Source organism: Mus musculus, chromosome 13 (genome assembly GCF_000001635.26).
Source record: "Mus musculus strain C57BL/6J chromosome 13, GRCm38.p6 C57BL/6J".
NCBI lineage: Eukaryota > Metazoa > Chordata > Mammalia > Rodentia > Muridae > Mus > Mus musculus.
In genome coordinates this window covers 34,972,651-34,986,506 of record NC_000079.6, presented here as the reverse complement: position 1 = coordinate 34,986,506, position 13,856 = coordinate 34,972,651, and the positions used below count along the sequence as shown (strand labels likewise).

The window sequence follows — 13,856 nt, the reverse complement described above, 5'->3', positions numbered from 1 at the left end:
GCTGTAGAAAGCGGGCTGAGACTTCAGCTTCCCAGGTCTGCTGTGTCTCTCAGTCTCCCTGTGCTAGAATACAGGGTCATACACTCAGTCACCCCCCATGATCTCTGGGGTCACAGCTGGACCACAGTCCTGAACTCACTGCCCAGAGTGTGAACTGATCTTAGCCAGTAGGAGTCGTGGCCTTAGGTGCAATTTTCAGGGATCCTCGACCACTCTGGAGAGGCGGCTCTATAACGTGATATCACATCCATACATCCCTTTCTATAGTTGGTGGTACAAGTTTGTGATGATTAATGATTTCATATTTCCATTTCTTTAGGGACTTTGTAAACAGTTTTATAGACTTTCCCAAGCCTCTGGTTGCGGTAGTAAATGGCCCAGCTGTGGGAATCTCTGTCACCCTTCTGGGACTATTTGATGCTGTCTTTGCATCAGACAGGGTAAGTCTCCTTCCACAGACATAGGTCAATCAGTGTCCTGACTGTGGCTATCAGACTATCACTGAGTATTTTACAAGGGGATAATGGTTGATCTGGTTAGGGTTTTGTGTGTGTGTGTGTGTGTATGTGTGTGTGTGTGTGTTTGTGTGTGTGAACTTGACACAAGCTAGAGTTACTTGTTAAGAGGGAACCTCAACTGAGGAATTTTTCCTTCATCAGATTGGTCCGTGGGCATGTTTGTGGGGGCATTTTGTTGATAAATGCTTGATGTGGGAGGGCCCATCTTAGTCTGGGCCATGCCACCACAGGGCAAGGGGTACGGGCTGTATAAGAAAGCAAGCTGAAGCCGGCTTGGTGGTGCACACCTTTAATCCCAGCACTTGGAAGGCAGAGGCAGGCAGATTTCTGAGTTCAAGGCCAGCCTGGTCTACAGAGTGAGTTACAGGACAGCCAGGACTATACAGAGAAACCCTGTCTCGAAAAAAAAAGGAAAAGAAAAGAAAAGAAAAGAAAAGAAAAGAAAAGAAAAGAAAAGAAAAGAAAAGAAAAGAAAAGAAAAGAAAGCAAGCTGAGCAAGCCAGTAGGCATTGTTCCCCCATGCTTCCTGCTCCTGCTGTGTCTTCCCTCAGTGATGGACGTAACCTGTAACCCAAATGAACCTTTTCCTCCTTTCCCAAGTTGCTTTTGGTCTGTGCTTTATCACAGCAACAGAAAGCCAAACAAGAAAGTGGTGGAATGCGGTAATTTAGTCTAACTGGACAAAGTGTTTTTCCGTGATTGTTAATTTTTCTAAACACCAGCGAGCATTGCCCCAACTCTGATGGCTCTGTATTTTATTCAGAGTTTAATATTTATTCAGTTTTCATTTTGAATATCCCCCCCAGATGCTCAGGAGATGACTGAAAGCATTCGGCAGAGGCAGTGACCTCTGTCAGCAGAGGCAGTGACCTCTGTGAGTGTAGGTTGCTCGGTCTCTTTTCCTAGTTCCCAAAGCCTAGTACTTGCGCCTCTAAAGTGAGAAAGGACTGTGGTCATTCACTACCCTTCTTCCACTGCAAACGAGGAAACGAAATCCCCGAGTAACCCTGAGACAGCACAGCTCAGTACTGCGTTCACTACTGTACTGTGTGTGCGGTGGTGGCAGGGGGTGGGAGTCGGGTGAGCGTGAGTCTCTCAGTGTGTCAAACCAGCTGGCCAAGAACTCACTGTGTGGGTAGACAAGGCTGCCCTTAAACTCACAGAGATACCCTTGCTCCTGTCTCCTAATTGCTGCATTGAAGGTGTTGGCCACCGTGCACCACTTGTATTTGTAGTTGTGTTTTGATTCTTACCATAGTATTTCTCTGTGGTGGCCCAAAATGAAATTTCTAAAAATATAGAAAATACAAAGAAAAGATTTAGGTTTAAAAAGAGGGGGTGGGGTAATAGGGGTGTCTTTTAGTAGTGAAGGCTCTGCATTGAATTCCCAAGACCATTTTTAAAAATCAGTTTTAGAATGATGGATGGGGGTGAGAGGATTAGGGAGATAGTGTTCAAAGGATACACAGTAGCAGATACGTACTGCCTTAGCATCTAACGTACAGTGCAAGGACTGTAGTCAATAATATGAAATGTATCTAAGATCCTTGGCAAATGACCAGATTATAGCTATACCTGGATGGGACTCTATGACTATTGGTTTCACTAAAGCATCAGTCATACTGTTTGTATGTATATGTACATTCATTTCATGCTAAGGTATTACGTACCTCAAATATGCATCATAAAATTAATTAATTGGAGAAAAATTACTTATTTCATCATTCAGTAAACCAGTGCTAGCATTTGGTCTCATCACTTAAATCTCACTGGCCCCCTACTGCCGAAACCCGACGCCATTTCTGAGTTGTGTTATTATAGACAGGGATGTAATGACAGTTGTCTTAGCACTTGAACCCAGAACACTGACCCTGGAATCATAGGCCAGTAGCCCTCAGGTTCTTCTGGCACCTTCTCCTTAAGAGGTGCTAAAGGTTCCTGGTTAACCACTGAAGAGACTCCCTGGGTTTTTACTGACCTCATAAACAAACACTGTAGTGAACAAGGGGCTCACGTTTGACCCTCTTAAGGTACCCTTCACCATGCCGTCTATCGGTGATGGATACTGCTGGTCTTAAATACAACGATGGGCTAAACATGCTAGTAGCTTTTCTACCACCAACTGCAGCTTTTCTATGTGAGTTTGAAATTTGTTCAAATAAATGTTTGCATGCTCACAGTGTGAAAGTACTCTGTTAATACACATTATACGCACACACATTTTATACAATATACACACAGCACCCTATGAGGTCATACTAGGTTTAGAGATAGAGGAACCTGTGACAGGGAGGATAAGGAACTATCTCAAAGCCTTTAACCACTTTAACCAGTCTGTTGCAAGAGCCTCAGCCCTTAACTGCACCCACCATTCTATCTCTACAAATAAGCATTGCAGTAACTGCTGGTTGTCAAGTTTGTGTGTACCTGTTAGCTATGGGTATTCTTTAAGCTATGTTGTCTGATTTTACACACACACACACACACACACACACACACACACACACACACACATATATATATATATATACACATATACACATACATACATACATATATACATGTATATGTATGTGTATATAAATATATATGTGTGTATATGTGTATATATATGTATATATGTGTATATATACATATACATACATATATACATGTATATATATACATATACATACATACACATATATATATTGGTTTTTCAAGACCGAGTTACTCTGCAAAATGGCCCTGGCTGTCTTGGAATTAGTTTTGTAGATCAAGCTGAACTCGAGATCCACCTACCTCTTCCTTCTGAATGCTGGGATTAAAGGCATGTGCCACCATTCCTGGCAAAGTACATTTTCTTGACCAAGGGTTCTGGGGTGAAAAGAAAAGTGATATTAATGATAATATTTTATGTTTTTATTTATATGCTACATACTTTATATAGTCTCACAAATGTTCATTAAAATAAAGACCATGTCTTACTATTATTAAATCTAAGTAATTGTCTATTTATATCAGTGATTCTCTTTTATAAATATCAAAACCCATAAAAACAGAATGGTATGTTGGCTTGCACCTGTAATCCCCACACTTGGGAAGCTGAGGCAGGAAGATTGCCATGAGTCTAACAGTTGTCTCAGTCACCAATGTTGAAACTGACTGAGGCATCTGAAGAAGGCAGGAGACCTCTAGGGCAAAATCAGGACAAATGGAAGGTTGAAAAAACAATTGTTCAATTCACCAACAAAAGCTGATCATTCCAAAATATTTTTAAAGTATATCTATAAAGTGATAGATCAAGAATCCAGTGTAAAAATGGGCAGTGAGGAGAAATAGCACACAAGGAATCAAACAGCGTGGCTCTTTAAATTCTGAAAGAGAGCATTAAAAATAGCCTGTTTCTCTAGGGGCCAGGCAGTATAGCTTATGTACTTGCTACCCGTGTGATAGCTGCTTAAGAAAGTACTTGCTACCCGTGTGATAGCTGCTTAAGAAAGTACTTGCTACCCGTGTGATAGATGCTTAAGGTCTCTGTTGTTGTCATGAAACACCATGCCCAAAGCAAAGTGAGGACAAAAGGATCTATTCAGCTTTAAATTCCACATTATCATCCATCACTGGAGGAAGTCAGGACAGGAAGTCAAACAGTGCTCAAACCTGGAAGCGAGAGCTGATGCAGAAGCCATGGAGGAGTGCTGCTTACTGGCTTGCTCCTCATGACTTGCTCAGCCTGCTTTCTTATAGAACCCCGTGTCATCAGCCAAGAGACGGCAGCACTCTCCCCCCCCCACCCACCCCCACCCCCCGTGAGATGAGCTTTCTCACATCAATCACTAATCAAAACATCATCCTATGGACTTGCCTACACGCTAATCTTATGAGAGCATTTCTCAAATGCAGTTCTATCTCCTCGGGTAGTTCTAAATTGAATCAAGTTGATGTAAAACTAGCCAGCATTCAATCCCTGGGACACACATGGTGGAAAGAGAAAAGTAACTCAAACAAATTGACCTTCCTATATGCATGTACATGCATGTGCTTCCATGCACACATCCACATATAAATAAATGAGACATAAAGTGTGTGTAATGCAAAGAAAATGTATTGTTGTGTAATGGTATATAGGTATAATCCTATATTTGGAAAGAAGACGGACTAGGCCATCAAGCATTCCAGGTCATGTTTGGCCACATAGCAGCTCGAAGGCCAGCCTGGACTGACTACAGGAGATCCTCTCGCACACCCTTCCTCACTCCTGCCTCCACAGGGCCAGCTGGGTGTGGCGGCTCACGCCTATAACCGCAGCACTCTTCTGGGAGGCTGAGGCAAACTGAGGCCAGCCTGGGCTATACAGCAAGACTCTTTATCCAAACAGTTTGGTTGATTCTTTTGTTTCTTTTTCAAGACAGGGTTTCTCTGGGTAGTCTTGTCTGTCCTGAAACTCGCTCTGTAGACCAAGGTGGCCTCGAACTCACAGAACTTGGCTTGCCTCGGCCTCCCTAGTTCTGGGATTAAAGGAGTGTGCCACCACCACCTGGCCCCAAAGTATTTTTATTTAAAAGGAAAGATAAGCCTCAGTCCAGTAAAAATCCTTTCCATGGTACTTACTTAATTGAAACCTGTGTTTATAAAGAATTTTTTTACAGTACAAAAATAAAAAGGCAAATAATTTAACTTTAAAAATAGTAGGAAACATGCTAGCAGTTACTTCACCAAAGATGCTATACCTGTGGATGTTTAGTATTCAGAGACTTTCTCAGCATCATTAATCATAAAGGTCATATAAACTTAAAACACTATGCATGTAGTGACATGATTAGGCTAAGATTACTTCTCCTGGTGAGGCTGTGTAAGGACGTGGACCAGGTGGGGCTCTCCTCCCGCAATGGAAAATGGTGATGGCACAGCTACTCTATTCACAACTGTTTCTTTTTTGATAGAATAGGGTGAAAGGGATTTTCTTCTGCTTCACCGAGGTATTATTGACAAATGATATTATATGAAGCAAGCCTATGGTTGTGACTGACCCTACGGATAAATGACCACAGCACTGGAAATATCAGTAAAGGCACTAGCTGGCATATAGATCAACAAATGATGACACGTATACACAATGAGAGTGGCAATAATAAGAAAGAGGATGCCTGCATGCAGTAGTGTCTTGAGTGACTCCCAAGAGACAGGAGCAAGAAACAAAGGTCTTTTATATACAGAAGCCCATGCATATAACATTCCAGAAACCAGCAAAAGAGCAGGGGCAGTGAGCAGATCGTGGTAGACAATTCATGAGGATGGTACAAGGAAAAGATGGCCCAAAGAGGTCAGAAAGGTACAAATATCTTCTCTACTGAAATCCTTGGTGGCTACCTAATTTACATATTTGTAACACCATTGATAACACTACAAGTGAATCGTGTGTGTGGTATGCATAGTATATTATGCCATTTTAATTAAGATGTCCTCAATGATTAGGAATTCTGGACTGGACATGATAGTACACTGTAATGTACACTCAAGAGGCTAAGGCATGAGATGGGTTAAGTTCTAGGCCACAGTGGGCTACCTACTCTCAAACACAAACACGCAAATTGTGAAATTAAAACCAAATAATAATTTTTAAATGCTTGTCCTTTCTCCCCCCATCCTAACTAGGCAACGTTTCATACTCCATTCAGCCAACTCGGCCAGAGCCCGGAAGCATGCTCCTCTTACACGTTTCCGAAGATGATGGGCTCAGCAAAGGTAACGTAGAAAAAACTTAAAATGTAGTACGCCATCTTTGTTGCCAAGGCAATCCTGTGCTCTGTCTTCTTTCCCTTGGGCAAAGCGTTAGGGATGACTCCTTGTTCTATGACATGGAGGAACCAGGCTAAGGGGTGATCTGAGATAGGGGAAGGGTCAGGACATTCTCTGCAATTCCTATTGCAGGGACAGTGTCTGACAGCGGATGACTAGAGCTGGAGCACTGGTGGCAGCACAGGACGTTGGCCTCCACAGCTGTGTGCCATTAGTTGCAGGCTTGGGACTAGGAAGCGTCTCCATGTGTGATCACTTCAGGACTGATGAGCAACATCCACTGAGATGACATGGTGACATCTGCTCTTTAGAGGTCCTATGAAGGACCAGAAGTTACCAGCCGCATTACAGCCGCATGAAGTCATAGACACTGTGACTCCCAGTTACAGCTGGTCTGTTGTCTGTTGAGACCCCCAAGGTGGCCCACTGGCTGCTCTGATCTAGCTGTGCATTTGTGCAAACCTAATGATCTGATCTCTATGGACGGAGTGACTCCAAGGACACTGAGACAGGACTGGAGAGGAAGAACAGAGGGAAGGGCTTAGTAGACATTGGTTATCATCTCAGTATGTTAGGGGATCCTGCTTTGTGACTTTAGATTTTTGTTGTGAATTCCCCCCATGTATTTAATATATATGTGGATATGTATGTGTGTGTTGTGTGTATGTATATGTATACACACACACACACACACACATTCACTGCTTTAACCTCATTGTGCTACCATCAACCTCCTATGCTGTCATTACAGAGACTGAGTTAATAAGCAGTTAAGCTTTGAAAAGTTGAGCAGAACCAGCCCTTCAAACTTAGAGCATTTGGAGTTTGTTCATGTTTTGGGGAAAGAAAATGCAACTATAGAAAGAACATTTGCTCATGGTCCTTGGTTTTTCTAGAACTGCAATATAAGCCACCCATCAGCCATCCCCAGCTACCCCCCAGCCATCCCCAGCCATCCCTGAGTCCTCTCATTCACATTGAAGTAATTTGAGTAATGCAGGTAAAGATGTTCAAAACTCAACCATTAGAACTTCCAGTAAGGGAACCAAATTTTGAATGCCTCAAAAAGTTGGCCCTATGAATGCAGCTTTTCTGCCCAACTCCCTTTGTCTTCATTTTCAATGTTTAATAGCTACTGGGGGCCAGGTCATTTCTACTCTGGGCTTCCCATTCCTGCTGCTTCAATGCAGACCCTAACAGAAGCAGCTGCCCTTCTATCCTTCAAGAGGCAGACACAGTTATGGTCTCAGCTGCTTGCAGACCCTCGCCCAGTGAGGCCATCAGCTTCCCCATTCCTGTGAAAGACAAGCCACCCCAGGAGCCATGAGTACATCTGGGTCTCCAGAAACTGGGCTGTTCTGGAGTCAACAGAAGCCCTTATCATGCTAATGCCGCTTCTTGCTTTGCATTGCAGGCAGCTGAGATGCTTCTCTTTGGGAAGAAGCTGACAGCAAGAGAGGCCTGGGCTCAAGGCCTTGTCACTGAAGTTTTCCCTGAGAGCACTTTTGAGACAGAAGTCTGGACCAGGCTGAAAACATATGCGAAGCTCCCGCCAAACGTTAGTATTTGGGTTTTACCTTCAGGGACCATGGAAACCATTTCCAAAGGGGAAAATGTGCCTCAGGAGAGCACATCCTAAAAAGACATGACATATCTCTAGTTGGCTTAAAGGACATCTGGATTTGGAGTTTAAAATTACTATTATGTTGGAAAAAATTTTTAAAGAAGTTACCAGATAGACATTTCATTCTATGCTATAAAGGCAAAGGGGAGATCCTTCGTGGGAGTGACCCCAGGAGGATGCCAGTAGACACCCAGCTCTTTTACTTTGGATTTCAGGTGGGCAGTGAGGAGGCTGACTGTAGATCCTCTCTCTATCGCACTTCCATTTGTGTATATGGCAGCTAGCAGCTGACTGCTCTCACATTCTTGCTGTTGAGTATCCATATGGGGCTGTTTAGAAGGCACAATAGCAGACCTGTCTCCCACACCTACTATGGTTATCTCTGTGTACATTAAAGGTCTGTTCTGTTCCACATGTCTTAGTAAAATCCAACAGGATCGGTTTATTACAGTGGAGGGCAAGAATAGACTAACCCTGTTCCAGTTGGAATAATGTACTGTTGGCTTTGTTCCATCAGGCCATGAGAATTTCCAAAGAGTTAATCAGAAAAAATGAGAAAGAAAAGCTCTACGCAGTCAACGCTGAAGAGTGCACTACTCTGCAAGCAAGGTGGCTGTCAGAGGAGTGCATGAACGCAATCATGAGCTTCGTCTCCAGAAAACCAAAGCTGTGAAGACCACCACAGCAGCTAGACTCCTCATAGGGAGCATGGGCTGGGAGGTCCAGTTTCGAGGACTCAAACGACACATGCTTCTCTGTGCCTTTTCCTTGATTAACGTAGCAATTATGATGAGAATTCTTCACAGTACTGATAAATAAAACTTTTCATAAATCAAGCCTTAAGAATTCATGTTGGGTTTCGGCAATAGAAAGTCTTACATCTCTTGACATAAATGGATGCTGCTTTGAACCCTGAGGCAGAGTCCTTGAAACCTGCTGACATCGTATCCCTGACACCATGGTAGCTGTTTATCATGCACAGGTGGTGACTAAGCAAATTAGGCCAAACATCAACAGCCTTTGGGTCACCAAAGGTGCTCTGAGTGGCATTTTCTTTTCCAACTATCTGGCAAGGAGCAAAGCAAATCTTCATTTTCACTTGTCTTAGTTAGGGTTTCTATTGTTGTGAAGTAAGACCATGACCACAGCAAACCTATAAAGGAAAGCATTTACTCAGGGCTGTTTTACAGTTTAGTAGTGTAGTCCATTATCATCATGGTGGGAAGCATGGCAGTGTGCAAGCAGACATGGTGTTAGTCACTGAGCGTTCTACATATGGAACAGTAGGCAGGAGAGAAAGGACACAAACAAACACACACACACAGGGACTGAGGGGAACCCTCAATGATACATTTCCTCTAACAAGACCACACCTACTTCAAGAAGGCCACACTTGTTAATAATGCTACTCCCTGGTGACCTGGCATTAAAATCTATGAACCCTTATGGGGGCTATTCTTATTCCAATCACCATACCACTCCCTCACCCAACACATACACCAAGCAAATTGACTCAAGAGGCAGAAAGGGGACAGGGAGTTAAGAATAATGTTCCTCGTTTATTAGTGTGGTATTCTGTGAGGCACCTGCAAGCTGCCCTGACTTTTCTAACTTTCCTTTTTGATTAATGCCTTCCATGTCATTTGGCAAGGCCTTTGATGATCTACTTGAAGCCAAAAGATCTGAATAGAGTATTTTGCTTATTAAAATATCGCTACTTTTTTTTTCCTTCAACAGTTAGTTTTCTGGTAACTAACATGTTAAAACCTGCAAGTATTTTAAGTCTTAACTTTTTAATTGCAATAATATTACTCCACGGTGTTCAGTTTTATGAATGTGAACATAAGTAACCATTGTTGTTTATTGGCAAATTACTAGTGCCTGACGCCCATCATATGTTATCCCTTCAAGAAGATGCTAGAGATTGACAATGAGATTGATGCTGTTTTTTCACATGCTAAGATCCGAAGACACAGAGAATGGAGCTTCTCTGGACTGAAATTCCTGTGGCGTGTCAAAAAATGTAATTAAAAAGCCAGGCAGAGTGCATTACTAGCACACCCCAGAAGCCAACTATTGTCCAAACCTCCTATTTGCTGTTAGGTTTTAATATCAGAACATCTTGACAGGCCCAAACTAAGGTAAGCCGCAAGGAACATGTCACTCAACAGATCTCATGCAAAAAATTTACTCAGAGTGCGGACATAAGAGAGAGAAAAACAGACAGAGAAACCAAGAGACAGAAAGAAGAGAGCAATCTGGGAAGGCAAGGGCCCTTTAAAGGGTTGGCAACAACTAATGGTTATGTAACTTCTGGTGCCGAGTCCCTGAAAACAGGCTGGCGGAGCACCTGATTTCTAACATTAACTAGAGCCAAAATCTCTGTACAAAATATGGGAAGAAACTATAGGAGAATCCTTACATTAGGAGTGGCTCATGAGGGGCTGGAGAGATAGCTCAGTGATTAGGAATACTGGCTGCTCTTCCAGAGGACCCAGGTTCAGTTCCTAGCACTCAAAATGGCTCACAGCCTTTGAAATTATAGCTCCAGGAGATCATGTACTTTTTGCCTCTTTGCGCACAGCAGTGACACACCCGCATGTTTAAAATAAAAATAAATTAATTCTTAAAAAGAGGATCCTGTAACGGAACCTAATGCAGAGAAGCTGTTCTCGCTGGCTGGGAAAGACATTACTGTTGGCACCTCTTAAGTAGGAGATACTGGCCTCAAAGGCAGAACTCTATTCTGGTGGGCACTGTGGTGGCTATAGTGTGGCCAGCTAAATACAAGTCAGAAAAGGCAAACAACAACAGCAAACGGTCTCTCTGTCCAGGTAAAGGATTCCCTCATGACTAAAGTGTGAGTGAGAAAGAGAGTGCTGCACTGGGTGTGGTGGCACACGCCTTTAATCCCAGCACTTGGGAGGCAGAAGCAGGCGAATCTCTGAGTTCGAGGCCAGCCTGGTCTACAGAGTGAGTTCCAGGACAGTCAGGGCTACACAGAGAAACCCTGTCTCAAAAAAACAAGAGGGGGGGGGGAGAGAGAGAGAGAGAGAGAGAGAGCGAGAGTGTCTGTGTGTAGTGACAGGAAAATGTTAGTGATTCCCCCCCAAAACAGACAGACAGGAGCCGATCTGATGCAACTCACAGCAGAATCTTTATTCGAGCTAGCTCAGGCCCCTCCAATGCACCGCCATCATACAGGATGGTTATAGAGGTGGGGGAGCCCCGAATATCCATCAGGGTAAGGCTTTATAGCAAGCAAGTAGTGGGTGGGTGTAAGTGTGCAAGCATCTAATTGGAAAGCTACTGTGGCCTTTAACGTAATTATCTGGTGCTGGGAGTCATATCATAAACGTAATTTCTGCTCCAATCTACATTGGTGGTCATTAGGCAGGGGGGAGGCTTGTAGCCTGGGGGTACAGGTCTCTTGGGGTAATGACCTGGAGATGCTGGTCTTTTGGGGGATTAGCCTAGAGAATGGAGCTAGGCTTGGGTTTTGTTGGGGGCAACTTGGAAACTAATGATAGGTACCAGTTTGTTAGTTTGCCTGAGTTCAAATTTAGGTCAAGTTCTTTAAAATAGAGTCTGAACTTAAAAGATTTGACCTCTCAAAAGGACATTCCAGACTGAAAGGTGTCTCCATGGAAGAGCAGGTTCAATTCCCAGCAGCTGTGTGGCAGCTCACACCTATCTGTAACTTCAGTTCCAAGGCATCCAAGCAGTCACACTGGTGATTCACAAACATCCATGTAGGCTTAACATCCATACACATAAGAAACAATGAATCTACTTTTTCTGAAGAATTCTCCCTAGTTCTGTGCTTGAACCATCAAGTCTCAGGTTCGTGAACAAGACAGATGCAGACAAATGTAGCAAACGCTTGGAAAAATCAAATTGGGGTTGTCACTGCCACTCAAGGAAATCAAGAATGAGCTAGTTGTCTGAATCAATCCAGGTTGGATGCTTGCTAAAGCAATCCTCCAAATGAGTGTAACAAGGCCCAGTGGTCATGCAATGTTATAGCCACGGTGTACAAGACACAGTCCAGACTCATTGAGCAGGTGAAAAGTTGACTATTCTCAATGAAAAGGGCAAGGTATGTCAATCCTGAGATTACCAGGGGGTTGGGATTGTTACACAGACCAAAGCAGAATGTCAGGAAAAAGCGCACTTAACTACATGTGAAATTTCAGCTGATTAAAAATGAAGCCAAATAGAAATTTTTAAATGGAAAATTTTGTGGAGTGTAACTCCAACTAAACACACACACACACACAGAGAGAGAGAGAGAGAGAGAGAGAGAGAGAGACAGAGACAGAGACAGAGACAGAGACAGAGAGACAGATGGAAACAGACAGAGAGACAGAGATGGAAACAGACAGAGAGACAAAGAGACAGACAGGCAAACAGACAGAGACAGACAGAGAGACAAAGAGACAGGCAGGCAAGCAGACAGACAGACAGATATAATACAGTAATGTGGTGGCTTATTGTTTGTCTTAAGTCACTATATCAGGAGTTAACTAAAACCCAAGCTGCTGGATATAACTGCGAGTGGTTTTTCTTGATTGGATTGTTTAAGACCCACCCTAAATCTGGACCACACCTCCTAGTGGCAGCCTATATAAAGGACAGAAGAAGGAAGTCTTGCTCTTTGCCTGCTTGTCCTCCCCTGCTGGCAAGCTCTTCCATTCACTGGAATTAGACCCTTCTTTTTCAGGATTCCACTGAAGAATGCCTGAGGTGTCTAGTCTGGACCCAACAGTACTGTATTTTTGGACTTTCTGTCAGGAGACAGCCATTGTTGAAATAGCTGGACTCCAGCCTGTAAGCCACTCTAATAAATTCACACATATTTTCTTTTATTCTATCAGTTTTGTTCCTCTAGAGAACGCCAGCTAATACAATACTCTGCCACATGCCTTTCTTAAACATCTTTAGTGCTGTTTATCCCTCCTCTGCCCTACCCTCCCATTCTAACCATCCCCATCTAAGCCTTCCCAGCAATTGTCCTCTTTCATACAATTTTAGGGTTTTGAAAGTGAAGACAAATTTCTTACAGGGAAATTTCTTTAAAATTTACAATGTATTTTTATTTTAATTTTAGTAGAAATAGAGCATTAGAGGAGAATTGCAAGCTTTCTTTTAGAATATAGTTAAAATTTTCCCCCTAAAAACATGTAAAGTTATGGGTTGTTGTCACTAGGTGGCAGTAGAGGGACTAGGCAACTTCTGACTACATTTGGAAGCATTGAGGAAAGGGAGACAGATGACTGAACAGAAGAGCAGGAGAGATTATCAGACACAGGTGTAGTTGTCTCCCGGCTGCCTCTCCTCAGTGTTCTGGGTAGTTTGAAGGCTGGTGGGCTCCTGTGAGTTCTCAGAGCTCCAGTGTCTCTGCTCCTCAGGAATTAATTAGGATTCACTTCTTTCTATTCAGACTGTTGGATATACCAAGCTCCTTGTCCCCAACTCTTAACTTATGCATCAAGAAGTCATATGAAAAAGATAGAGTTGTCCCTAGAAATCCATGGGAAAGTGATACCAAAGCCCCCGTAGATACCAAAATGTGCCAATTCAAATCCCTTATAGAAAATGGAGCAGTGTTTACACAGAACCTATCTATATCATTCTATGTATCTTAAATAGTCCATGCATTGGCTATAATACCATATATACACATGTACATGTATACACACACACACACACACACACACACACACATACATACCATACAAATATTCTATAGACTATTGGTTAGGGACTCATGAACAGAAAAAAGTATGTACATGTTTAGTACTGATTTGATCATGATTTCACAAATGTTTTTGATCTGTGGTTGATTGGGTCCACAGGTACAGACCCATGAGATGAAAATAGCCCAGCTGGTGTTTACTTACTGTATTTGGAAATGATTCACCAGTGGCCAG

At 42.9% G+C, this 13,856-nt stretch overlaps 1 protein-coding gene and 1 long non-coding RNA gene across 13 annotated transcripts in view; one reads left to right on the top strand and one right to left on the bottom strand.

Annotated features, from left to right (window-relative positions):
• Positions 1–8,759, top strand: part of Eci2 (enoyl-Coenzyme A delta isomerase 2) — a 49,368-nt gene extending 40,609 nt beyond the window's left edge. For all 12 annotated transcript variants that reach the window (NR_073427.1, XM_006516677.2, XM_030247267.1 and 9 more), the window contains exons 7-10: positions 320–440; positions 6,156–6,245; positions 7,714–7,857; positions 8,441–8,759. Coding sequence is in view for 11 of the 12 variants with exons in the window: in XM_006516677.2 (XP_006516740.1) it covers positions 320–440; positions 6,156–6,245; positions 7,714–7,857; positions 8,441–8,596 (511 nt within the window). In the remaining variant the exon portion in view is untranslated. The remainder of the gene's footprint in view (positions 1–319; positions 441–6,155; positions 6,246–7,713; positions 7,858–8,440) is intronic.
• Gm16984 overlaps positions 3,201–13,856 on the bottom strand; it is a 19,357-nt gene continuing 8,701 nt past the window's right edge. The window contains exon 3 of the long non-coding RNA XR_873227.2: positions 3,201–3,374. This is a non-coding gene — a long non-coding RNA (predicted gene, 16984). The remainder of the gene's footprint in view (positions 3,375–13,856) is intronic.